At 38.8% G+C, this 27,997-nt stretch overlaps 1 protein-coding gene across 4 annotated transcripts; it reads right to left on the reverse strand.

Moving 5' to 3' along the window:
- Nucleotides 1–27,611, reverse strand: shc3 (SHC (Src homology 2 domain containing) transforming protein 3). 4 transcript variants are annotated; one of them, XM_035392230.1, is made up of 13 exons: nucleotides 27,126–27,611; nucleotides 25,150–25,884; nucleotides 12,664–12,734; nucleotides 8,763–8,826; nucleotides 8,212–8,331; nucleotides 7,723–7,776; nucleotides 7,067–7,118; nucleotides 6,553–6,682; nucleotides 3,971–4,127; nucleotides 3,085–3,193; nucleotides 2,246–2,437; nucleotides 1,502–1,797; nucleotides 1–587 (listed from the first exon to the last, which is right to left on the reverse strand). In XM_035392230.1, the coding sequence occupies exons 2-13, from the start codon at nucleotides 25,717–25,719 to the stop codon at nucleotides 459–461; spliced, it is 1,944 nt and encodes a 647-aa protein (XP_035248121.1). In that variant the 5' UTR covers nucleotides 25,720–25,884; nucleotides 27,126–27,611; the 3' UTR covers nucleotides 1–458. The 4 variants fall into 4 exon arrangements, with proteins under 4 accessions (XP_035248121.1, XP_035248122.1, XP_035248123.1 ...); XM_035392231.1 differs by having other exon boundaries at nucleotides 27,551–27,567; XM_035392232.1 differs by having other exon boundaries at nucleotides 3,085–3,181; nucleotides 25,150–27,611.
- Nucleotides 27,612–27,997: the final 386 nt, after the last annotated feature.

Below are 27,997 nucleotides of genomic sequence, written 5' to 3' on the forward strand. Positions count from 1 at the left end.
ATATTTAAATACTAACTCCTTTTCAAATATTTGATTCCTCTAAGTCTTACCAACAATTGTGTAAATCTGGTTGTGCTTCATAGACAAAACTAGAACATTAGGTTATTCTAAAATACTCTTTTTGCCTCCTTGAGGTCAATTTGCAAATAATCTAAACAGTTAACAGTTGCTTTCTCTTGTTTAAAACACCAAATAAACATCTATTCATTAAACCTATGCATGTCCTCAAAAAATATATAATTTCAATCATCACAACAAAATAATAGTAGTTCTATAAATCGCTTGTCAATTGAAACAAATCTTTCCCCACCTTTGCAAGCAGCCAAAAAGATGCCCACATTCTGAAAACACTGTCATCTTTAGCAATTTGTGACAATAATATATTCTCTGTATTCTTCTTCAAGTTTCAAGTTTGAAAGGAGTAAATACTTTTTTCTCCAATGCAGCATGATAACTTTTCACTCTTTTCTTGCTACCGGCTGTTTAAGACACAGTTCACTTCCAGCAGAGACTATGGGCAAGTTGTTGTCACGGTGATGGCTAATTAAGTGGCTGATGCTGTCAAAAATGTGATCTTTTGTCCGCACCTTCAGAAAGAAAAGACAGAAACACTTTTTAGACACATTGAGACACATATAAAAGTTTTGTTTTGGCAATATGTCCATGGTCTAAGATGATGGTCATCATGGTCATTCAGTTATTTCATCAGGAGCAGCAATGGCTGCTTTTTATTTCTTCTGTTACCGCCTTTTTAACCTACTTGGATCAGGAGATTACATTTTAGGTGTGTTTTTTTTTGTTTTGTTTTTTTGAGAAGAGAAAATCTGAATCATTATACAAGGTTCAGTATGAATTTCTGACAGGGCCTCCTAGAACAGTGGTACTCAACCCTGTCCCTGGAGATCTACCATCCTGTCAGTTTTGATTTCCACCATAATTTGACACACCTGACTTGAGTAACTAGCAGTTCAACAGGATTTCTAGTTGTTGAATGAGGTGCTTTGTTGGGGTTGGAGTGAAAACCTACAGGACGGTAGATATCCAGGAACAGGGTTGGCTACCACCATCCTAGAATATGTTAAAAAACATCAGGTGTTTCTTAAATGGTGCGTACGGTGTGACTCTAGTACCTCTCTGTGCTAACATTATGTTTACATTTTAGATATTAAAGGAAACAGCTGCAGGATATGCAACAAGAAGAATACCAAAAAGTGGTAAAAACATAATCAGTTGATGTGCGTGACAGAAAGAAATACTAGAAGAAAGTCTACTTGATAGACTTTGCAGCTGTCATTGTTAAAAATAAGATAATTTCCCTCAACTCCTTTCCCTCTGTTGATTGCCTATGTTGATTTCCTTAGCTTGTGAATGTGACCTGCTTTGCCCACCCACTCACTGTACATAGGAGATGCGGTCATGGATCCTGTGCCCTTGTTGAGAAGCATATGAATGTGCGTAGTTGTGGAGAATAAGCAGCAGAGTGCAGACACGGTGGACTCACCGTGCCCTCCGGGTCCACCAGCAGGAGGTGCTTGGTCTGCCCGTTGTGCACGCCCGTCAGGACATACGAGCCCGGGTTGGTGGTGCTCTTTCGCACCAGGAAGTCGCCGTCCTCCCGCAGCAGCTTCTCGGCCTCCTTGCGGCTCATCTCGCGGTGGTACCACGGCTGCCCCTCCAGCTCCTCGTTGGCTCTGAACGCCGCAGCCCGGACCAGGAGCGGGCTGGAGTTGTCCACGGAGGCAACCTTGCTCAGCGCTGGGATCGGAGCCTGGGTGAGGATGGCATCTTCAAAGGGCTCTGGGGATAACAGCAAAGTTTTTTATTCCCCGCAGCTGACTGCGTCACCACGGCTGAGTGCTTTCCAACAATCAATGCCCAAGCCAAACAACGGAATGCTTATTCAATTAGTGAATAACAAAGTCTGAACAAAGAGCATGCATTAAGCCCCTGACGGAAGCATAATGAACTGTGTGTGCAACAAATTTTACTTCTAAATTATACATAGGGCAAGATAGCATATAGGTAAATGTCCAAAACCACAGTGCATGTCATTTAAACATCTAAATTTAGCTATCTAAGAAAGAACTGCGCTCTGAAAAAAAAAATCATGGCTTTTGTCCTCTTGCTGAAATGACATTATTAAAAAGCACTGGGAGAGCAAGCAGAAACAATAAGCGTCACACCTCTGTAATTATGCTGCATGACTTTAATTGGCTGCTGGTAGGCGGTAACAGTCGTTTCTTACTCATATCGAACAGATCTTTCCGGGGACTATCTTTGGCCACCCCCATGGGCGTGTCCGTCACAGTGTCGGACTCTGTCTGCAGCGCTGCCAGGACCTGGACATCGATGTGCTGGGTGTTCACGTAAGTGGGGACGTCCCCCATTTTTGGTACTTGACTTTTACCCTCAGGTAGACTGTATATGTCACTTGAACCTAGATGCAGACAAAAATTATAAATGCAAAAGTTACAGTACAGACCAACTGAAGCACTTTTTTGTGCTCTGTATTTGAATCATTTATATAGCTGATGCTCATGCAACAACAGGAAAGTCATACATTTTTCATTTAAAATCAGGCAGTTCAAAAAAATCATTACTTCAAATACCAGTTCTTAAGGTGCAAGAGACAATCATATTTTCAATGGGAAATGTCCTCAATGAAAATAAATAGTAGCACAAGAACAAATGACAACTAAGTAAGGTTAAAAACAGAATCTAAGCTGAAAATAAAAAGTTGAGTGGCAGATAGAATGTGTGATAGAAAGAATACCTTCTGAATAGCTGAATGGTAAAACCTTTTCACACGTTCATATCATAAAACACCTCATTTCACTGTATTCCAACAGTTCTCTCATGAAGAACAATGGATTTGTTCTGTCTCAACATCATAAAAATATAGTAATACAGTAAAACAACAGCCTCAGTGTAGTTTCATGAAGGCTACTATACATCTCAATTTCTTTCTCATCTCAGGCCCCAACAGTCTTAAATACTTACTTACAATACTTATGCTTTGCCTGGAATTCCCTTGGTTGCTGTGCACTGAATCTAGAATGGACATCTGGCCAGGTAAACTCTTACCCTGTCGAACAGGCAAGGACCTCCTTTCCTCACTCCAGCTCTCCCCACAGTGTCTCCCCTGGTAGTACGTTTGGTCTAGTCCAACCGCTGGACTCGACTGCAGACAAGACTAACCAGGATAAGAATGAGAGAAACGTATTCACAGGTGCATTTTTTACAAATCTTGTTTGCGCTGTTACAGACAATTCAAGGAATTCCCTTAGCGTAACATTTGTGAACAGGTTGTAATCAGGAGGGTTGTATTTATTTATAATAAATGTACTTCTGTTTCCCCATAACTTATTATACAGTAAAGCATGTAAATTTACTACAGGATTCAGACGGAAATCGAAGTATTTAGTGATGTCTGCGCAATGACAATTGCTAAGCACAACACTGCTACCAGCATTCATAAAACATTATAATACTAATTATTTAAAGAAGAGGCAGTTACAGTTCTTATAATTCTGAAATTATAAATTTCTATAATATCTACAAATGCAGAAGTGAATCTACGTTTGAAAGATGCTAACAGGCTTTCTCTGTTTTACCACAGGCTTGAAATGAAGGAATAATTTAAAGGCTAAAATCCTTGTCTTGGTCATAGCTTTTCCAAAAGGTCTTATTGTATATGTAATACAATAACTGCCTATATATATATACATTACTATTGAAAGAAGTTACGTTTCTTCTATTACTATGTAATATTTTTTTTTTTAAAAAGGTTATACATCACCACAAGAATTCTCACATATACATGATAATACATGATAACCTGTGCACCAATGCTTATGTAATGCACAGAAATAACTATCCAATATTCAACTCAAACAAGAAATAAATGATAACAATTGATCAGTCTTTTTGTGTGGGATACTATCATACTATATTGTGTGAATTCCTGTACCTGACTGCCCTCTGCTGGACCAGATGTTTGGTTTTTCAGTCGTGTGTCGATGAAGCCCCCTGGTGGCGGCATCTTCCCTGGTATGTTGTTGTAGTAAGGATGCTCAGCAGTCTCCTCCTCCTCCTCTGTCCACGGGGCCTCCTCCATATTTAGCATGCTATCATACAAACAGTCGGCTTTAAACAACGACTTATTCAATTTCATAAACTGTTAAAAAAGTCTATTAATTTTTGATGAAAGCTGGATGGACTTAGACCATTAATTACAAAACCGTTAATTAAACCATTTATGTAAGTTGCTCTGGACTAGAGCATCTGCTAAATGCTGGAATGTAAATGTAAAACCCAGTACAGTGAGCATTTTAACAGTTAAACAGCTGGTTAAACAAATGGCATTTACGTTACACTTAGGCAAATGTTAGGCAAAGAGCTGAGATGATATCAGGTTAGCAGTGTCACATCAGTTTTTTCAGTGATTGTATCAGGTTATATCAACCTAAACATAACCTTATTGCTATAGTAGGTGAGGTTGACTAAGGAGATAAGTGGCTTAAGTGGCAAATCAATTTGTCATTACAGCGTCCAAAGTTGTATAAGCAGGATTATTCAACATGGAATAATTGCTCGAACTTTAGGGTTTGTTGAACAAAGTTACAGTTTTTCAGACTGTTGCAAAAGACAGAGACATAAACTCTGAAGTATAAAGCTTGCTAACAGAGTTCAAGTAAAAAGGTGCAGTTTCTATAGATGCTGAACTACCTCTTGGTCTCCTGTAAATCGAACCCTGTATTCAGGCCACAACCGGTAACCAGTCGTGGGGGAAAAGGAGACATGACATGACAAAACAAGCACCAGCGTTCTGTATGAGTTAATGGAGCCCAATGGCACTTGCATCATAAGACAGTTGTCCCGGTCCATTCGAGATGGCCCAAGGCTCTGGACAATTAGCTGAGTAACATATGTAGAAAAGGATGGATTTTGCAGATATTACCGAGATAGAATCAGCAGCTCCTGGTAACTGTTACAATATCCTTAGTGAAAAACAGCTTGTTATCCAGCACAGATTCTTGGTGGTCTGGAATGCAGACACCATTGTGTTATCAAGGGTAATGGAGAGCTATGCGAGGGGGAGGATAAAACTGATAGATAGAATATCCCAGTTTTGACTAGATTGAGTTTGAGATGCCAACTGATTATTCAACTGGAAATGCCATAGACGCAGACTGCTGTATGAGGCGATACACACAGCAGTGGGTGGAAAGGGCAGAAGAAGCTGTGTATTATCCATATAGCAGTGGTAGGAGAAGTCATGGGAGGATATTATGAACCAAGGCATTCTGTGTAAGAAAAACTGAAGTGGACTAAGAGTAGATACCATGAAGTGGAATTTAGGAGACCTGTGCTGCTGCCTCTCCTAAAAAGTCAAGGTTTTTGAGACATGGAATACACAGAGGACTGTGCTCACAACATAGCTGACTTCTTGGTGAATCTTACCTCAAATCTGACTGAGAAATTTAGCCAGTGTCACACTGACACGCCCAGCTTCTTTTTTTTCATAGACAACAAGCTTGCTCAACTAAGCACAGCATTTCCACATAGCCAAGCTGACCTACCACAAAATTGTTTTCTGACACCAAGTTCATGCAGCCAGGTTATTTCCCCCCTGACACTAAACCAGCAATCTTTGAGTAACAGGCCCAGTTCCCTAACCCCTACACTACAATGTAACCCCATATAAATACATGGTATTGTGATTGTTTTTACATGTTCATGCAGTTCTTTTCTATCCATACCAAATCACAGCTATACAGTAATACAACATATATATTATCATAAATCTGTTTTTATTAGCTATAAAGACTGTGTCAAATAACACAAACATAAAGCATTAAAAATGCTCAATGTGGAAACTAAATCTTCAGTTTTATATTTCTATTTTTATTTAAAATATAACTGTTAAAAATATACAGGTAGTGAACAAAAAATGGCAGCACCTGGGTAAATAAGAAAGTACTATGTTCAAATTACAGACCCATACATGGGAGTGGCTCATCCATTAATCCAATACTATCCCAGCATGCAAAGGATATATAAAAATTCTGGACAGCCCTGGTTGCCTATAATTATGGCTAGCATGGATCTTAGACCTCAGCAACTTAAAAGAAGGATAATTGTTGGGGTGTGTTCAGCACAAGTTTCAGTGATCATAAGACAGAGACAGCTCAACTTGTTGTCTAAGGTGATGTCAGTATGGAACACAGGAAAAATATATCCTCATCAAAGGGCGTATTCAAAAGAGCATGTTGCTCATGCATTATTCTGAAGTGCAAGCCAAAACAGGCAAGCAACCGCAGATCAGCTGATTGCAAATTTCAACCTGGAGTGAGAACAGTCACTTAAATCAAATATCGTAACATCCCATCACCGTATTAAGTGACTTTGGCATTCCAATGTTTTGAAATACTTGTAATTACAGTTTAACCCAGTGTCCAAGAACCATTCCACATAACTCTCAGTCACCTACTGAACCAATTAAATTCCTCTTAAATATCTGCATCAGAGAAAAACGTATATCAGACCCACCTATCATGTAAGGTAGGAAGCTTGCTGGAGGGACACTGCAGGTATTGTTGGAAGCGGAGATCGAATGCCTGACCGATGGTGCTGATGACATCCTGAGCCAGACCATCGGAGCACTCCAGAATATGACACGCTTCAGAAGGGAATCACACAGGCTTTCAGAAACCAATTAAGCACTGTTAATACCCTAACAGTAAATTAAACCTACTGTACAAGTTTTTACTTTCATTAAGTGCAATGTCTTTTTCTTGTATTGTTTCATGAACGTGAGTGATTTTTTTTTTTTTTTTAAAGTAGTAATCTAGCGAGAACTTCTGTAGATGACTAGCTTGCAGCGTAAATATCTGAAACTTAATTTAAAAAAACTTTAAGTAAAAAACTAGAACTAACTAAAATATAAACTATGTATCCACTTTGTTTCACACTGGATATCAAGTATGTAATTTATATACAGCTGTGTTATATATGATAATGAACAGGGGAAAAAAACAAAGTTGTGAGACAATAAAAAGAGTACCTCTTCGGTTAACAGGATCTTTAGCTACATAGGCAACATAATCCGTAGTGTCCTGCAATAACACAAAGACAATTGAGTGTAAATCAACACTGTGCTACAAAACATCATTCCAAAGCACGAAACACATACTAAGACCAAAATATCACTGCATGATTATATAAAAATATAAGCCAACACTATCCTGGTCACTCTAGCAACTGCAATGCTAGTGTGATGTTATATATTTACTTAAAAGTTCCATTTTTGTTTTATCTGCAAAACAGAGTTCAGACCCTCACTTGAAAACTGTCTTGCAAACCAAAACCATATGTAAACTAAGACAGTTTATTTCAATAATGTTTTCATTCTCACCACTGAGGTACATGTCTATTAATGGAGTGACCTGTATACTGTTAGCTTGCAGGATAGTTTTTCCTCATCTCAGCCACTGAACTCTGTAGCAGCTTCAAAGTCACCATTCACCCCAAAAGAGGTTTCCCTAACCTGTTTCATACTTGCTGTCCCACTCAATATTGAGGTACAGCCTGATCTAAGTGTCCAGGTAGCACGATACACCTATCCACTTCCAAATGTTTGACTGATTGACTGACTGTAGGAAACTGAGTAGGATATCTCCCTACCCCATGCAAAAATGGCAGCAGTCAGAAAAGTCTTACCGGATCTCCACCAGATGCAAACGAAATTGACTGCATATGATGATTTGCTATTATCTGTTGGATGAAAAGAATATAAAAGTATTCAATGATTTTAGTCTGGCAATGCACATCAAAATATACAGTGACTTTGTCCCAAACATTATGGCGAGCACTGTATGGATAGCCAATTCCATTGCATGTTTATTTGAGTAAAAGATATTTTTTTGTTCACATAAGCTGTGATTAATTTGCTGAGATTTCCTAGAGTAATCTGCTTATTAGCCATTGTATAGTCGATGACAGTAGGGAACAGTATGTTATGTTTTTATTTGCTTACTACATGTGTGTTACATCACAGGTTTCATATGAATAGAAAACAAAAATCAGTATAAAAAAACACAATAAAATATTAAAATACTTTAACCACAAGGACAATGTTGCATTATGGTAATTATTAAAGTATTAAGTCTTGTGATCAACCTAGCTATGAACCATTAAAAGCCTGGCTACCTGTTTAGAGTCAGGTGTCATCAGGTTCAGACTGCTGGTTGAGATGTTCAGGTTGATGCTCATTCCTGCAAACTGTAAGTTGCTCTTCCCGAGGATACTGGAGAGGGCTTTGGTGGGAGGCTGGAGGGAGAATCAGCATCATGTTACAGCCTCGCTCTCGCTGTTATTCACTTGCTTGGTACCGCTATCAAAATAAATCTGTTGTGCATAGCTTATGTTTAATCCTATCTGAACCAATCCATAAAGGGTCAATTTACTGTACCCAAAGGTAGTAGCAACGTCTCACTTTGGAAACATGCAGCCAGCCTGTGAACACACAACCCCTTTAAGGCCCTAGTCCTGATCAGTGCTACGCAATGGTGTGCTTTGCAAGTCTGGATGCTGGAAAATACTGCCTTTGATTAGTGATATTTTGCACTACATGACTCATTGGGTACACTGTGTGTGTTCCCAGCCTTTGAGTTGTAGGCTGCATCTACGCCCACGCAGTCCCATACACCACAGCCCCCCTGCAGATCAGCATTTTCAGCACTGTCAGCCTCGTTCTGTACCTTTCTCTTACGAAACACTCCTCTGGCACCTGGGATAGCCTCACATACCGAACTGATGGCTTCCCTGGGGGGCAGAAAGAGAGAAGCAGTGAGACCTTGAGAAGTGAATGACAGTGGTTAACTGGATATTCATATTTTGGTAGCATAGAGCAGTCATAATAACACAACATATGGACTTCTGTAATGCAAAAATAGATTTTATGCAGTATTCACATAACTCCCATTTTCTTCACTAGAAGTAATACCATAGTTCGCTCATAGATTTTCAAATTTTTTGCTAAGCTTTTAAATGCTTTTTGTCAGTTCTATTGATAACTCAGCATAAAAGAAGATACCAAACATAATCTAGCTGCTAAAACGCATCCACTGGTTTCTAATTCTGAGACAGAAATAATTTAAGTATTATTCCCAGCATGCACAAGGACATTGGTACCGTATCTCATTCACAAAATTACACAGCAACACTGACAAGTCATACAAACTTTATCATTCACACAAATTAATATATGCTTTATATGTAGTATATTTCATTGTCATTTCATCTTTTATACAGATTTTAACCCAAATTTTGTATCACCCATGAAACGCATTTACTGAGAATTGAAATGTTGACACGGTTGAATGATGATCCTTGCCTGCTTAAAACTGCTCCACAACTTGCCCCAGTAAGCAAGAGACAATTCAGATCCAATTCAAAATTCAGCCTATTTAAATCTCAATTTGGCACCTCTAAGCTAGCACAAAAGTCAAGTTGTGTGTGGAAAGGGGAAAAAAATCTTATGAGGTGGGGTCACGTTGGCTACTGGGACTGCTGACCAATTATAGAATCGGAATTGAAATACTGTTGACCATTGATCACGTATCATGTTAGTTCATACAGCATCTCTCCACTTCTTAAGGATCAGGCTAAACTGATAAAGCACATTAAATATCCATACAGTCTCTAGTTCTCTGTAGTTCTTTAACAAGCCCTGTCAGATTGTCATTTTGCTTTGCTGTACACACAGAACAACCAATATTTCAATAATGTTCCAGAATTTTTTTTTTTCAGGTCAAAAGGCCACATATGATGATTACCTAGGTCAATTAATGTAGTAATAATCAATAAGCCTGATTTAACTGATAAAACATTTGGTTGTTAATATGAGGACCTTAACTACGTAAATTGACTCCTCCTCTGTATTGTACGAAAGTATCATACCTCCTCTGTATCATACCAAAGAACAAATTCAGATAAGAAAAACCTGATGAATGCCTAAATGGTCATGAAAACATTCTTATGCCCAGTTTATAATTAAATCTGATTGTACACGTGTTTTGTGAAGGAGGCCCAATCATTGTAATCAGATCTTAACCGGATGCCATTAGGGCTAAAACTAACAGGAAGAAAACATCTCAGGATGGTTACTGGTCTTGCACATTTCAGTCTAATCAGCATTGTTGTCAGATGTTGCTTGGAGACAGCTATAGTCAGCTAGTGATGGAATGTTAATGAGAAACTCCTGCTAAAACGCTCACAAGCTAACTCAAATTCTGAGCAAGAGCAGAGAATTATTGGGAGTCAGTGGGCATGTGGATGTCAAATTAATGTAAATAAAATAAAATCGAAATTACCTTCAGTCCCAATTTCCCAAAACGGACCTGGCCACTTACACCATTCACCGCTGTCGTAAGTAGCATTATCTTTCAGCCAAACGTACTTGTGTTCAAGAAGCTGCTTAAATGCTGATGTGTATTTTTTTTCCCAACTCATATCTTTAGATCCAGGAGACAGATCTTTACCAAATGCACGGAAAGAACTGTGGCACACAGATGGGAAATGCAAAATCCCCGCCCATTTGACCCACTTAGGGCTAAAAAAATAAACTGAAAATCTCAAAATCATGTTTAACATGCATCCTCATAATATTCAAATGTATTTTTGACAACAGAGAAAATATAGAGAAGTACAGAAAAGGTTTGGTTTCCCTCAAAACAGACAGATTTTCTAAAAATTCTCTTAATTTTCTCAAAATTCTTTTAAATTTCATTTAGAGGTGCAGAATGTAAGTTTGGAGAAAAGAGCAAGAGACAGCTGGAGTTTGGAAAAACATTTCACTCCTCTGACCCCCCTCCCCTCAGCTGTCCCTCCAAAGCCACTCCCTCCAAACACATGAATGAGTGACATCTGAGTACTGGAGAGAGAAGACAGATTATGTGACCCGTTCTATTATAATCAGTCATAAATCGCTATGGTCAATTTCACGTAAACTGATGTTTTTTCTTATTAAATGATATTTTTGTCATGTTAAGGGTTTCATCTTGGCTTTTTGTTTTAAATGACAGCACCAGAGTTTCGCATATTTCGGAACCTATCTAACAGCTTATTGCCATCAGTCATATTTTCAGGTTTTCACTGAAATTGAGACTTCGAATAAACTGACTAGCGTAGCTACATGAGAACTGCGTGAAATGTAACCGATTTGCGTGCGTGCAGTCCTAGCAAACCGCCAAAGTTGCATATTTTCTGAGGAATTGACGAGTAGAGTGACAGAGTGTATGCTCTGTGTAGGCGTACTCAAAGGAGAAGGGAGTGAGAAATGTGCTGAATTCATTACAATCAAAGAAATAACTTTTTTAAGTAGTACTTTGTATTTCTTTAACTACTTTTTAATTATATGCTTTGTCATGCACAATTTAGAGCTTTTTTCTGTGTTCATGCCTCGATACAAAACCGCTATAACATGGAAATACAGACATTGAAATTGATTCGTCTGTGCCCTTTATTTCAATAATATAGTTTTGAAATATATGGTTTTGGAATCTTTATGAAATTAGGTTGCTGCTAGTGCAGAATCGATGCAGTAACATTGTATATGTCATTGCATGGCAGTAGGTAGAAAAAACCTGGCCTTTCTAGAGTTAAAACATTACAGACAGGTTATTGGCTAATGACACACCCAGAACTGGCTAAAATTTTAACCAAATACAAAAACAAATACAAATAATTTTGTTGGTTGAACAAATACAGACACAAACACAAACAGTGGCATCTCCATCCACCCCCTAATTTGGAGGTATAGCTTTAGCACTAGCTGTCTCTGCAGTAATGTTACCTCTGCTCTGCTTTTATCTGTGTAGCCCCACCCACCCTGTCTTCTGTGGCAGTGCAGTGAACTAGCAACAGGTTTGACAGACAAGCAGGCAGGGCAGAGAGCTGTCCTGATTGGTTGATAAGATTCAGGCACTGTAAAATTTGGAATGGCTGATTTCAGAACCTGGGGCAGTCAGAGAGACCAGATTTTTTTTAGACCTTTAATTTACTGATATCTGTCAGGATGTGAGGGAAATTTACCCAAATATTAACAAAAGTGGTCCACAGCAAACTTACATACTGCACCATTAAGAAATAGATTTTCTCACATTCTGCTGTTGAAAAAGCACCTAACTTCTGGAAACGTAGCACTACAATGTGGACTATAAGCTGTTTGTATGATTATTCCATACTTTTAACTTTTATACATTTTGGATATCCCTTTTAGATGCTATTCTGGGTTATAAGATTGCACATTTTTAAAACGAATGCAGATGAAGAATGTTTTTTTGTTCTTGTTGCAAAGGAAGTCTATTACTGAAGTCAATCGGCTTGCACAGTTCTTTGCAGTCAATTGAGAACCATATTGTGAGACCCTGGACACATGTTAATGCTGACTCCGGTAACTCATGCAGAAAAATGGATGTGACACACTGTATTCAGAAATGTCTCTGCCTCAGAGCCTTCCTGCATAGATCGCCTCGCTGTTCAATAACAACAATGGTAGATACAGGCAATGGCTTTTTGTCGGTTATTTTGTGATTAATTACTTCCACCCACAGCTTCATTAAAAGATAGAACATGCTATAAATAACCCTTTTGTCTTACCTGGTTATTTGTGATCTTGTATTGAAATCTAGTGATCTCATTGAACGAAGAACTTCTATACATCCCAAATACTGAAAGAAAAGAAAAATATATATCACAAAACTGTTTCTTTAACAAGAAAATGTCACCATGTCACAAGTGAAACATGTTATCAAACTAGACTCTACTCACTTTGATATGACCTTGACATGTAGAAAAACCATTACTGTGCCCCAGACAGACAAAATTACTGAACCCTCAGGTCAAAGGTGATAACTATACATGTTTAATAAGGGGGGATTTGTTAGGGTTTAGTTAGGTACTGGCGCTGATACTGCAAAATTATCTGATTCCAAAAGAAAAGAGTGCAATTTTTTTTTAACATTTTTTTTACTTTAATGACATCAAGTCATACGTTTTCCTCTGGTTTTTGCTGTTGAGTGAAAATTGTTTTTGACATAACATTTTATTTATCGATACATACCAAATGTTAATGAGCCTCAACATTTCAATAAAGTACATATAAAGTATGAATGCGGATCAATAACCATAATCATCCTGAAAATCACCATCAACAATATATTTACTGTTTCTGGATTGGGCCACATTGGTGTGGACTGGTCGAATAATGATGAGTGGGACAAGATGATGCAAGCACAGTGACCTAGAAGAGCTCATTTGCTTTTCCCAAGACACACCTGCCAGTGAAATATGATCCTATTACTCTAATTGTGTCCCAATCCCATGTAGTAAAATAACCGCCTACATGCTTTCTCTGACTAATATGACTAGCAGGGAACATTTTGTTCTGGGAATGTGGTTCACTTAGCCAGACAAAATAAACAAAAACAAAAACCATGTGCACAGTTAAGCTTTTATTTGTATGCTCTACTTCATATCAGCAGCAGTTGTCATTAAAATGAAAACTATTTTCATATGAAACTGTATTAATTTTATCACATGGGGTGTAGTTATGTGTGTATATATACACACACAATACTTTTATTTTTAATAGCACACAATGTGATCGCCCACAGCTAGGGAAGGTTCAGTCAGTCAGCATCTGTATGTCATCGCTCTCTAGCAACCTCTGCTGGTCACATGTCTGCCCACAGTCTGCTTACTAAAGCTGCCCATGCAGTGTCTTTCTCTTACTCATGTCTGTGCAGGCTTGGCTTGTTAGCTGTGTTGGTAAAAGAAGCATCACGTGCTTTGGAGGAGAGTGCCTGCTTGTCCACACTGTCCTGTATTGGTGGAGATTGCAGTATGAACTGTGTATGTGATTGTGCATTGCATATTGGGATGAAAATGAGGGGAAAGCATTAAAGATTAGAACATAATTGTTGTTGCATAACATTTAACTTGAATATTAATAGTTTAATCAATAGTATTAATAATAAAATAGCTTTCAGAAGAGACGCATTAAAAAATGATAAATAAAAGTGGTGAATATCTTTCACACAGTTCCAGCAAAAGACTAGGGTTTTTTGGTGAAATCACATCCATAAGATTTTCTACATCAACAGAGTTTGTTACCACATATTGTACTGTTTTAAAAATATGTTTTTTTTTTTGCCTTTTAAGATTTGGAGATACTTCTTCAGCTACGTCCCAGAATTCATCCAGTGCCATTGCAGTGCCCTTTTCTAGCACAAATTATTTATAATCGCCCAGCTCGAATCTACATTTCTCATCAAAACCTGGAAATAAGTCTAGTGGGAGGGCTGTCACGTCTAGTCTGCATTCTTGTTTGGGATCAAACATACTGACAGCCTTTATAAATTTGTGAGCTGAGTGACAGAAATGGGGCTTATGTCTCAGGTGATCACAGCTGTAATACGTTGTTGATTCGTCTGTGACCAGAAATAGTTGTTTTGATCAGTTCTTTAATTTAGATTTTATGCAAAGCAGCAGCCTGTGACACATGATGGATGTGTCTATAAGATGGAATTGCCCTGCCGTTCATTATGTCCTTGATTAAAAATCCATGGAATTTGGGATAATTCACAATTTCCACTGGAATTTGCACTTAAGAATGCATGTGTTATATTTTTACTGACATCCAGCCAGCAGTAAGGGCTGTCTTTACTTTGGCTGACATATCATTCCTCCTCTGTGTTGATCTCAGACCTTAATTAACATTTGTTTGTTTGTAATATTGGTCTACTGTTGTCTTTGTATGATTTATTGTTAAATTGCAAGTTGTGCAAAATAAATAAAATCAATGCAATGCAATGCATGCAGTAAGCCAGATACTATTGCACTCTTTCTTGAACCATTTACCAGCTGATACCCTATACTAGCCACTGAATAGCTGGCAGGTTATCGGAAACTTTTGTAAGGTCATTAGAAACTCTATTCAGGTCAATTAAAATGTATTTGTATAGAGGTTTTTACAAAAACACTGTCACTCAGACATCTAATTTATCTTTTGTTGCATACAAAAATGTCTTGGCCAATTGAAAGCTGCCCTCCTGGGATTTTCAAGCACTACAGTCTCTAGTTTACATAAAATTGTGCGATAAACAAAGAAAAATCTAGTGAGCAGCATTCCTGTGGGTGACAACACCTTGTTAATGACAGAGGCCAGAGGGGAATGGACCTCAGAAGTCATGTCATCATTGCCTTCGGGTATGTTAGCACTTTTGAGACATTCAGATCAAAAACTTAGACGGCCTATGAGAGAAATGGCCGGTGTTTTCCTAATTCCTTCAAAATAATTCTGACATTTGGAATTTTTATCTAAATTATTAATAATCTAAATTATTATTTTAAAAAACAAATTGATAACGGTTAAGGGGTCAGCAACCTGTTTCATAATTACAACATCACACGTAGGGCTATATTTCCAGCTACCATTCACATGTAAGCTGTTTCTGCTAACCATTAGCGTGATATGTTTTTTAAAATATTTTGTGCAGTTGTATATATAGCTGTAAATATCTTTATTGCTGTTAATTCTGCTTACCTTGTTAGTAATTTCCTTAAGTTATTTGAGAATTTATTTAAATTTCTTTGCTGGCTAACGGTAATTTCTCCAGCATGAAAAGCTGCCAGGCAAGCTGTGATGTAAATAACATTTGTAGCACTGTTAGCTTGCCGTTAGCAAAATAATTATATCAGTTGGAAAACGGCATCGGAATATAGTGGGTCTAGTGCTTTTTTAAGAAAGAAATATGTCCAGATAAAAATGTCCAAGTTTTAAATGGCAGTATAAATCACAGACCATGACAGGGATGGTTATGTAAAACTCCCAATCATTTTCTCCATAGAGAAATTAACCCTTGAACTGGAAATCCATATATAGGTAAAGGTTTTGCTCAAACTTCTGAGGTCCATGGGCAGACTCTTTCAAGCTAACAGAAAGGACATAAATGCTCAAAATAACTGCTTACAAGTGTGGTGTGTTGTTATTTTGAGCGTTTATGGCCTTCCTGTTGCATCTCTGAATGCACAGCACATCGAACCTTGAATCGGATGGGCAGCAAAAGACCACAGTGGATTCCACTCCTGTCAGCTAAGATTAGGAAGATTAGGCTACAGTGGGCATGTTATAACCAAAACTGGACAAATGAAAGTTGGAAAAATGTTGCCCAGTCTGACAAATATTCGATTTCTGCACTGGCATGCTGGTGGTAGGGTCAGAATTTGGAGTCCATCCTGCCATGTGTCAATGGTGAAGGCTGCTGGTGGTGAAATGGTGTGGGGAATGATTTCTTCTCTTAATACATATTGAGCATCATTTGAGTGCTACAGCATACCTAAGCCCAACTGTTGTTGACCATCCCTTTATGGCTACAGTTTATCCTTTTTCAAATGGATACTTCTAGTAGGATAATGCACCAAGATCCCCAATGATTCAAAACATTGTCCTGTTTTTTTTGTCATGTATTATTATTATTATTATTATTATTTTATTTTATTTTATTTTATTTTTTGGAGCATTAAGCAGTCTGCTAGACCCCCTCCTATCTGCAGCCCGTCAGTCTATATCCAGTGAGCTCCTTCCTTTCCTGTCCTCCATTATTAATGCCTCCCGTGCATGTAGTCATGTTCCCTCTGACTTTAAAGTGGAATTTCACTTTATAACACTTCTGGGGTCATTTTCACACCTACCCGGGCTTTTGTGTGCAACCCAGACCCCCAGTGTGCACCCCAGTTTTTAGGTTGCTAGCTTCAATATTTAGATATTTAGATATACCCATGTAAGCAAACTCCCCCCTCCCCATCCAATAGAAGCCCATTCAACATCAAACTCTACGTTAGACTCATTGTAAACACAAGTCCCTGCTTCTCATGACTGATATTGTCCTTCTAATGAATATGTCGCCCTTCATTTTTCGATTAGTTATTTCTTTTTAAATGTCTAACGTTAGAAACAAAGACCTATTTTTGCTATGTCCACATAGCAGTATGGTTTCCGTTTTTTTCTTCTTCGATTTCGTTTCACGGCAAAATCCAGAAGAAGTGAAGCAAAACATTCCGTTAACTTAGCGTTGAGATAGAACAAACTAACATCTGCTCGCTTTTGTTTGATGTGATATCAGTGTAATAATGAGGTGCATTGTACCAGGTTGTTATAATGCCCCCGTTAAACTTGCCTTGAAAGCACATTTTCATAGTTTCATAGTCCACGCAATGCAACTTTGTGCCAGACATGGCTGGATGTAATCAGACACCCCAACATAACAGCCAAAGAAGTTTGCAAACGAGAACTAAGGGTATGCAGCGACCACTTTGAAGCCAGCAACTACCAAGGCGACCGTCTGAAGCCTAGAGCTGTACCCACCGTTTTCCCATTGTTGGTAGAACCATAATTGGTAGAGGTAGGTTCTAAGCAGGCTGGCTAATGCTATCGCGTCTGTCTGTGATACATAGGATGTCTACGGTAACAATTAGACAGCTTGTTGGCTGTTGTTATAGGGTTGCCACCATCCATTTATTTCATCCTCAGACATTTTCGGTTTCACTAACTAGTAGTAATACAACACTATTTCTACGACCAACCTAATGTTATTAAGGGTGACACATTCATTAGAAGGACAATATCAGTCATGAGAAGCAGGGACGTGGGTTTACAATGAGTCTAACGTGGAGTTTGATGTTGAATGGGATTCTATTGGATGGGGGGGGGGGGGGGGGGGGGGGGGTTTGCTTACACGGGCATATCTAAATATCTAAATATTGAAGCAAGCAACCTAAAAGCTGTCTGGAGTGCACACAAAAGCCCGGGTAGGTGTGAAAATGACCCCAGAAGCGTTATGAGTAAAATTCCCCTTTAAGATGGCTTGTGTTACCCCGTCTGATATCACAAAGTGTTGATTTTTATTGCTTCTACCTTTTCTGTCCAAAACCCTTGAATGAGCAGAGCTTAATCAGCTGTCATCTTTTCTCCATCAGAACAACCTGCTCGACCCTCACCAGTCTGGCTTTCGAACCGGCCCTCAATCGACACTGCCCTCCTGGCTGTGATGGAGGCACTTGCCACTGCAAAGGTCTCATCCCTCTCCTCTGTCCTGATCCTCTTAGACCTGTCTGCAGCATTTGACATGGCCAACCACCAACTACTCATCTCCACATTGGCTGATATAGTCGTTTCTGGGACTGCCCACTCTTGGTTTGCTTCCTATCTTGCAGATAGGTCCTACCAGGTCAACTGGATGGGGTCTGCCTCTGCACCTCATCTCCTTTTTACAGGAGTTCCACCATGATCTGTACTGGGGCCTCTGCTGTTCACCATTTACACTAAATCCCTTGGCTTTGTCATTAATTCAAATGGCTTCTCTTTTCAACATTATGCTGATGATACACAACTCTTCTTCTCTTTCCCTCCCTCTGCCATACAAGTTACTGAGAGAATTTCTGCTTGTCTGGCTGACATCTCGACATGGATGACCAGGCATCACCTGAAGCTCCACCTGAGCTGCTGTTCATCCCTCAAAGACCTCCCTACTACAGGAGCTCTCCATCACTGTCGATGGTACCACAGTGATTGCCTCTCACTCGGCAAAGAGCCTGGGGGTGGTCCTGGATGACCAGCTGTACTTCATGGAGCACATCATGGCAACATTATGGTCCTGCAGATCCCTCCTGTACAGAATCAGGAAGATTTAGCCATACCTGACCATGGTAATCTCCCATCTAGATTACTGCAACTCCCTCCTTGCAAGCCTGCCAGCCTGTGCTATACAGCCACCACAACTTATCCAGAACACTGCTGCTCGACCAGTCTGTCGCTCCTCTGCTGAGGTCACTCGACTAGCCAGTGGTCACCACCAGGATCAGGTTCAAAGCCCTGACCCTGGCCTATGCTGCAGCTGTCAGGACATGATTCAACCATACACCCCAGCCTGACTACTCCACTCCGCTGCAGTGAGGCAACTTGCACTTCCTGCCATCTGTGTGAATGGTTCTTGCTCGTCCCGACTATGGAGCTTCTCCACCCTAGCTCCCAAGTGGTGGAACGTACTCCCCATTCCTCAACGAACCACTTGGTCATTGCCCATCTTCTGCCATGGTCTGAAGATGCATGTCTTCAGACTGTACCTGAACTAGCTGTCACTACTCCCAATATAGGATCACTCTTATCACTTGTATCTTTCTATCTTGTTCCCCACTTTCAGGGGACCTGTGTTTTGTAGTTGTTCCAATGACCTTCGGTATGCACTTATTGTACGTCACTTTGGATAAAAGTGTCTGCTAAATAAATTTAATGTAAAATGGAAGTAAAACTGTAGTTAATATATAGTTTGACAACAGTTATGCATCTTATAAACATATGTTTATTTCTTTAAAGGGAAAGAGAAAGTGGGTTCATCTGTAGCTGCTAAAGCTGCAGGCTATTTCAGTATGCCAGTCCTGCTTAGCTGGCATGCTAGTTTCTAAGATTTTTATTTATTTATCTGTAAAATATATTATATATTGTAAAGAATGGTTTAACATATAAATAGAACCTCTGGTAGTCCTATAGCACGCAGAAAACAATGGACTAAATTTCATTTTTCACCCTTCTTCCGATACTAATCCCGCTGCTGGTACGCACATAAAGCCCAATTTCAGTCTTAATTGGCCTGAATACCTAGTTCCAATCATTGGAAGTATTGGAACTTTTATTGAAACCAGGTGTTAAGATAAGATGAGATTTAAAGGGAGTATGTTGACCAAATACAGCAGTGGTGGGTTTGGCATAAGAAAAAGGCTGTTTATGTTTAAAAGGATGTTATACCTATGGTAAAATTAAATCATTAACTCCAGCAAGGACCAAATACAACCCCCCCTCCACAGGAAGCACAACCCTCCCAAATGGGTCTTGGGATCAATGATATCAAGCCTTCCCCAAACTTAACCAAGAAATGGTTACCTATCCAAAGAATTACTGTTTTGCTATTGCTGTTGAAGGCAGTCTGCACATGCGCAGTGTCTGAATGACATTGAAAGATTCTGTATAGAGGAACAGTCAAAGACCTCTTTTTTTGCTCATCTTTATCAAAGGTGCCAAGAACAAGGGCACTGTATGTCCAGGTCTGCAACTGCACCATGTCGGCATACCTCCCATTAGAGGCAAAATAATAAGAAAGAGAATATTATAAGAAATCATCTACTATGTTTGCACAGTACAGCATTTGCATACTTTTATAAACAGAGGAACATTTTGGCCTATATGCAGCATTTACAAAATGAATCTGTGCCCCATGAAGTATTGGTGAAGAACTCTGGAGTATGCTATATGGACAACCCAACAGGCTAATAGCAGGGTCAGAAGGTCAGAACCATGCAGTTAAACCCAGTTCTGTATATGGTGACACAAAAGCAAACAACACAAACAATGGAATACTCCCTGCCGGCAAATGTCATGACACCATCCAAATGTACATCTATGACCTACATAAAGAATCATTATGTTTCAGCATAAAAGGGATGACAGGCTATGCTAACAAGCTCCTCCCCTTGACCCCTCCCCCATGAACAAACGCATTTTAGAGACAAGTTGTATCTTGTACATATAGCAGAGCTCCACCTTGGAGACCGGGAGTCAAGAGGCAATGCCTGATAGTAATATTTCCATGAGCCAGATAGGTTCCATTCTATGCATGTTCCCATGGATTATGATTCAAAATGGCACAGAACCTGTGTTATCTCATTCCTCAGTTCTTTGTCTACAACCTTTCACAGATTGTCTGACAATGATGGATCACAACCCATTAAAGTACATAATAATAATAATAATAATAATAATAATAATAATAATAAGTATACGTTTGATTTAAAACACATTTATCCATTATCTTTACCCATAATTTGGAATTAATTAGCAGGCAGAGATGGACAAAATATATCAAAACATATTTGGGACATATATAGTCTAAAAGCAAAAATTTCTCAACTGCAGAACAAGGATCTATATTTGGGAAGAGAAATAATATTGACCATGGCCTAATTTCACATACCCATTTCAACATTATTAAATCTTATAGCCAATCCATGTCACCAGTCCAAAATAATCTTTGTTACTATGGTTTTGGGGAAACTAGGCTGTGATTAATGATGCAAGTCACAATCATATCACGTTTTACATGAATGTTGTTAAACATTTTTACCAATATGTAAAACAAGCTATTATTTCAAATTTACAACAGAATTACAGAATATATATGTACATATACTGTATATGATGTATATATGATGCACTGGCCCACAATTTTGGCTTTTTAAAAAAAGTTAGTGGGACTAAGATACTTAGCTACAGTAGTTAGCTAGCTTATCTGCAAGTGCCTAGCTTGCTAATTAACATCACTTTAACTTTTGAATGTTATCAGTACCAGAAGGGCACACATACAGGAGTAAAATAACTGAGCAAACAAAATGCAAAATGCATTAAATGCATAGCAACATACTAATTGTCTAATAACGAAGCATAATTTATTTTCAAAGAGAGATTAGCTGGATAGCTTCAAAGTTAATCTAAGATCATACTGAGGGGAAATGAGTGGGGCAAGAGTAGAGAACACATATTACTTGAAAAGTAAAGGAAAGTAAAGATATATGAGGCAAATGGTCATTTAAAGGCAGAAAAATGCTCTGTTTATCGTGTAGACAGTCCAACATTCATCTCATTACTGACTTCTATCCATCCAGGTGCACACTTTCTTTTTTCAACTGTGCTTATTGTTTTAATTTTATTTATCATTTACTGGATTTGCATTCTGAAAGCAAGGCAGCATATTTTACTAGTTCCACAGATAAAAAGATGGCCTTTTCTATTTGCTAATCATGGATACTTCGGCACTTACAGTATTAATTCAGTTTGAAAAAATGAAACTTCTATAGAAGTATTGCTTCTACTTCTCAATGTGTGATGTTAATGAGAATTGGCTGTGTTGATAAGCAGAACTAGGAATGTTAAGGCAGTTAGGAAATTTTTGTACTGGATTATAACCTATGAATTTAAATGCCAAATTTCTTGAATCAAGCAATATAATCTGGATATAACACAAAATGGAATACCTGGGGTTGCCGGTGTTGGACAGGGAAAAATTAAATGTGTAAATAAAACTGTGCTTGAAACAGACCCCTCCTCTGGTTATATGAATCACAATAAAGCTTGATTCATCACATCCAGATAAACACAGTTTAATCCACAAAATGCCTGGGAAAAGCCATGAAAAATTCCATTATTACTTGTCCAACATTTACATATTAAAGTTGATGTGAAAGGGACTTTGCATTGAACTCCAGGGTGACATAACTGTCCATAGTAGACTGAGCTCTGCAACACCGTTTCCCATTCAGAACTTGGAATAAATCAAGTACAGGGTTGGGCCTTGTACAGAGGTTGGTGTTCTGCTGTTTAAAGTGATATGCACTGGAACTATATGGAGGATGTTATGGTATTGCATATATCCAAGTTGTGAGCAGGTTGGGAAATATTAAGCACTGGCCCATAGATGGTTAATAAGATACGACTTTGCACTCAAAGAGGCATTTCTCTTAAAACAAGTTACTTTTCTTAGTTGAACAACCACTGTCATACATAGTAATGGGGCTACCTCGGTGAAAAATATTTTTAAGATTCAGATTGTTCCGAAATTAAATACGTGTAAATCTAACTGAATTAAAATGAATGAAAACATTAGAATACAGAATCCAAAGACAAATATATTTATGCTTTCTTTAAAGTGATTATGTGAAAGAAATGATTATATTTACATTTGTATACATGCTGAAATGCCTGCGATCTACAGTTATATGTAATTCAATGAATCCTTCGGTCTGTACTCTAAATGCTCAGATTGACTAACTCTGCAGTGTTACACCACTACTCTCAGAAGTGATTACAGAGATATTAAACAGGTTTTTTCTTGTGTAGAAAATAGAGAGGTGCACAGTGATATATGCATATCTACAACAAGCTCACCATTTAAGAAACCATTGCATTACTGGAAGAAAAATAAACGGAATTTGTTTGTTTTACTTTAGGCAAATCCTTAATGTTATTTCATGTGTTTTTGTTTTTCATTGATTTTCCTTTCTTGAAGAAAATGTCATATTTATGGATTCAGTATGCAGTACTTCCCTTTAACTGTAGATAAGTAAAATTCCCTTTAAGTTACTTGACGTTCTGTGAATTACAGTATAATACAAATTTACATCAAGATCAAAATCAAGAAAATAATGAATACTACTTTATTAACAGTATGTGCTATATCTTTGCTATTCTCCAATACAAAACATTTCTATTGATTAAAACTAAAATGAAATTATATGAAGGTGGCTTCAAAGGTCTGGTTTAAGTTTTGTCTCATGAGAGAAACATCCGTTGAATGAACATCTTATTAATAAACTGCATGTGTTAAATTAAAAAAATACTTTCAGCTAATCATGAATGGTTCTATCACCATCCTGAAATATTCTGCTTACAGTATGGGTTCCATAACACTACTGTCAGAACATAATCTGTTGGTAGATACAATTAGATTTTTAATGAACACATACATTCAAAAACAAAATGTTCACAATCACATTTTCACATTTTTTACTCTGCCTTCAGAATGTGTGTCAGGGAAGACTGTCGATTTCCATCATGCTCCTCTTAACCTAATGGTGCATGATGTGTATGGCCAGGCACATGACACTAATTAAAAGTGCTGCGAGCAGAATTGCACACTGCACTCAATACTCAGCCTGGAGAAAGTGGGGTGAGAATGTGCTCCACACTGTATCGACTGAGCATGTCAGATGTTCACTGCTCCAGAGCCTAATTGTTGATAGTGTGGGAACTGCACTCACAGTGTTATATGAAGGGGGATTTAAAAATACAAAAACTCCATTACCTTCCCATCAAATCAATATTTTTGCAATCCACTTTGATTTCCAGTAAAACTATTTACAAGTCACCCAATCTAAGATAAGCATAAATGTAACAATAAAAATGGGCATAATATTCAAATCAATCTTGATTTGTAATTTTTGTTAAATTGTTTACGATTCTAAATCAGAATGCATACTATTTGTAGTCACGACAAAAACAAGGCCAAAATACTGAATATACATCTACTTTTATGTTTTTCCTCAAACATTTACGATATTGTTTTCATGTTCACTGAGTGGAAAGGATAGATATCATTTGCAGCATTGTGATCCTGACACAAGAAGTCTGTTTCAAACTTATGTACATATAATGCAAAAAACACTATAAATACATTCAATCATGGTGTAATATCATACAAATGTAATAGTATTCTACATGTTTAAATGTTTAAACCTTGAAGTAATCCAAAAACAGGTAATCCAAGCTATATATACCAGCAAGGACTACTGCACACAATATGAACATGTAATGTGTGTATACACTATCAATTCTCCTCTACATGTATGTTCATCCTGTTTTACATTACAGCTTTATCATAAGCACACGTATGTCGTACACCTATCCCCATGGTTACTCACATAGCATACGACTGCATCTATGAGGGGTGCAGAAGCACAGACAAAATATACTGGTACGTTGGAGTTGTCACAGAATGGAGATGGAGAGAAGTAGTGTGCTGAATGTCTGATGGCTATTCACGTCTCGTGTTATCAGTATCACAAGGATAACAAGCCATTGGCTTGAAAAACAAGCACTGATGACACACTGTATGGCATTTATAAACATGCAGCACACGCATGCGAACAGACCTGTAAGGGATATATGAACATTCAGGAGAAAGAACACAAATGGGGGGGGGAGGGGATGGGAGAAAATATGGACGCAACACAACACTCTTCACACAAAAGGTTAAGATGAATGCTTTTGTTGAACGATCTAGATTTTTCCAATTTTATAATCGTGACCTTCTCTGTTGCATGAATTATTTAACAGCTGCATCTCTTCCCTTTTCCTAGAACATTATCCCTCTACAATGTCTCAAACAGGAGAGCGTGATGCAGCTGTCGTTTTTTTTCACACCTCAGTCATTGAGGCAAAAGAAAGAATGGGGAAGAGAGAACGGGAGACAAGAGACCAACCTTTACGATGTACGTCACGCCAGGTCCAGAGATCTTCTCGCTGGAGTGCAGCCATCCTCTGGAGGGTTTATTGACAACGTTGCCGCTGGGATTCCAGTCCTGCCCTCCCAGATGCGCGTCCTCCAGCCTGCCCTTTTTCCCCGTGCTGGTGGTCATGCTGCCCAGGTCCTGCTGTGTGCAGAGGGGGCCGGCGGCGGGGCTGCAGGAGCCACCGCTGGACGCCGCCGCGGTGGCGGGGGGACCGGGGCCGCCGGAGCCGCCGCCAGAGCTGCCTCCTTGCAGCCTGGACACGGCCAGGTCTTTGACGGCAGAGGGGAGGCTTTTGATGCCCAGCAGGCTGCCCGTGTTGGCGAATTTCAGGTGGGACACCTTGTTGATGAGGGTGCAGAGGGTGGTGCCGCCATCCTCGGGGTCGGCGTGGAGCGCTTCGGCCGGCGGGGAGTAAGGGGGCTCGGCAGAGGGTGCAGGGGCTGCCGAGACCTTGGGGTTCATGGAGAGGTTGTGGAGAAGCTCATCGACGGACGTCACTGACTCATTCCTGAAGCGGTTGTATTTGGTACGGTGAAGCATGCCCTTCTATCTGCCTGCCTACATGCGCACTGGCAGATGCGATGCCAAGCTAATTATCCCCTCCTTTAACATAGCAAATGCCTCATAGCAATCACAGGCAGCCTGATGTAATTTTTCCTGCTGTGGTTCTGGCTTTAGGTTGTTGTTGCTATGAAGAAGCCAGAGCTGCAATCCAGTTTAGCGGGGAAAAAAGGAGGAAAACAGACAATCCATTAAAGCTGTACAGGAAAGGGAAAAAACAGACTCAAAAAGCTGCCGATATGCTGTCCTTCACCAGCGAGGTCCAGAGACAGAGAGGTGGAATATGGTTGAGATCCCGAGCCCTCTCACAGTTGCCTACCCGCTCGCAGCAAAAGCATGACTCACAGATCTGAGAAGACCCTTCTCAACAAAAGGCTCACTGAACACTGCAAATCACTTCCTGTAGCAAAAAAAAAAAAAAAAATCCTCCCACTTACAGCACACTAGAACCAATCAATTCTCAAATTTCCTAGACTGATATTTCCTCTCCACCGCAGGAATGTTATACTTTCATAGTTCATCAGTGGGAAAGCAAGAAAAATTACAGAAAATGCTGTGATCGGGAGCAAATGTTCTTTGAATCCTGAATCCTGTATCTCCTCCCTCATAAAATCTCTTTCTGCATTTACCAAGCTCACACAAAGAGTGTATTTTTAAGAAACAAAAATAATCTGCATTTGGCCATTAATAATTTAATTATATGATAATAGGTGACTAGCAAACAGATATTTGTTTGATTCACCCAGGAGCAATACTATGAAAGTCAAAAACTGATTATTGTGAAACTATATTATTTGTGGTGCATACCAGCAAACACTATTTTTATGCTGTCATAAAATTTGCCGTTAATAATGAGAGTTCCTCTTGCTTACAGTTAATACACTGCAACATTTTCAAACCCAATCAAATTCTAATAAATATTTCATATAATATATGAAAAATACAGATACTATACTAGATTAGCTGCATTGTGAAGATTTTTTGTAATCTGAAATTCAGAATACTAGGTGGAGATAAACTGTGCCACTTACAGACAGGACAAAAATATTTCATAATTTAAACAAAGAAGAGTGCATTTTTCTCCACCTTGTTATGGTAGAAATTACAGCTAACATATCCAAATATAATGCAAGCACATTTCTTGTAAATTCTGATTTTTTTTTTTTTTTTTTTTTAATACAATGACATGCAATGATTTGTCCAATTTAAAATTATTATTTATTTATTTTTTTTTGTAAATACCTCAGACAAAAAGAAAGCAGACACCAATACAGCGACCAATATTCTGAGGCTGTTACGTTCGTACTGCTGAGAAAATTACTAAACCTAATTTAGCGCCTGTGCTGAATTATCTTGATGAATTATTAATAAACACACAAAACTACCATTCAAAGATGAGCACACGCTAAACGGATACCCACTGCACAACGATTACTGCATGCTTAGAAAGAAATATTCACCATCCCTTAAACCAAAGGCTGTCAGAGCAGACCATACACAGAGCAAAACCATTCATGATAATGTCCAGAGGAGCGGGTAGCTGGTGATTGACAGTCATTCATAAGGCTTCTCACATCCTGCTACAGATTTCGCAGTGCAGTCCCTCCCAATATCTTGTTAAAAACTGCCTTGCTGCCTGGAAAACACAAAAAGCTCATTTGTTCTTTTCACCGGCACGAAAGCAAAGGACAAAAGGAAGAATGAGAGCTCCCCGTTTACGCTGCGTTGAAGGAAAAAAGGGGGGAAAAGCTGAAGAGCAAATGCAAATAATATTTTCGTTTTATGTGAATGAAATAGCAGGCTTGCATACCAATGTTTCTGTGAATGGAGTGAGGCCTCTCTGCCTCTGCAAGGCAATCCCTTGGGATCGAATGGTCGTATCCAATAAGAAAAGAGCTGGATGAGTCATTCAGGGAAGGCTTGCAGAATAGTGGAAGAGTCCATTCCTTTTGCAGGTGTTGACTTTTTTTCCTATTTCACAAAATGGTTTTCAAATGACATCTTCCTTGTCAGCTGCTTTGTGAACTAGGACTTTTATGTTATATGATGTAAATTTTTTTTAATCTAAAGGCTTATAATACATACATATTTGTCTCCCTGCTGCTCATTTTTCTTGCTCTCATTCACATGAATTCTGGTCATAAGAACTTACAATGTATTTGCCCAGCCTTCTGAGTGTTCTGTATGTGAACTGCAACAGTGGAAAAGATGGTGAATTAAAGACAGCACATTGTGTCTGTGCCGTTGAGTCAGTACA

The sequence above is a fragment of the Anguilla anguilla genome, chromosome 14 (assembly GCF_013347855.1).
Source record: "Anguilla anguilla isolate fAngAng1 chromosome 14, fAngAng1.pri, whole genome shotgun sequence".
NCBI classification, from domain to species: domain Eukaryota; kingdom Metazoa; phylum Chordata; class Actinopteri; order Anguilliformes; family Anguillidae; genus Anguilla; species Anguilla anguilla.

What these genes read in the sequence shown, in the direction of transcription:
- shc3 (XM_035392230.1), bottom strand. Translation starts at nt 25,719, where the DNA reads ATGCTTCACCGTACCAAATACAACCGCTTCAGGAATGAGTCAGTGACG. An exon ending in AGATCCTGTTAACCGAAGAG is followed by an intron (nt 6,683 to 7,066) that starts GTACTCTTTTTA and finishes TCCCTTCTGAAG; the next exon opens with CGTGTCATATTCTGGAGTGC. An exon ending in GTCCAGCAGAGGGCAGTCAG is followed by an intron (nt 3,194 to 3,970) that starts GTACAGGAATTC and finishes TATCCTGGTTAG; the next exon opens with TCTTGTCTGCAGTCGAGTCC.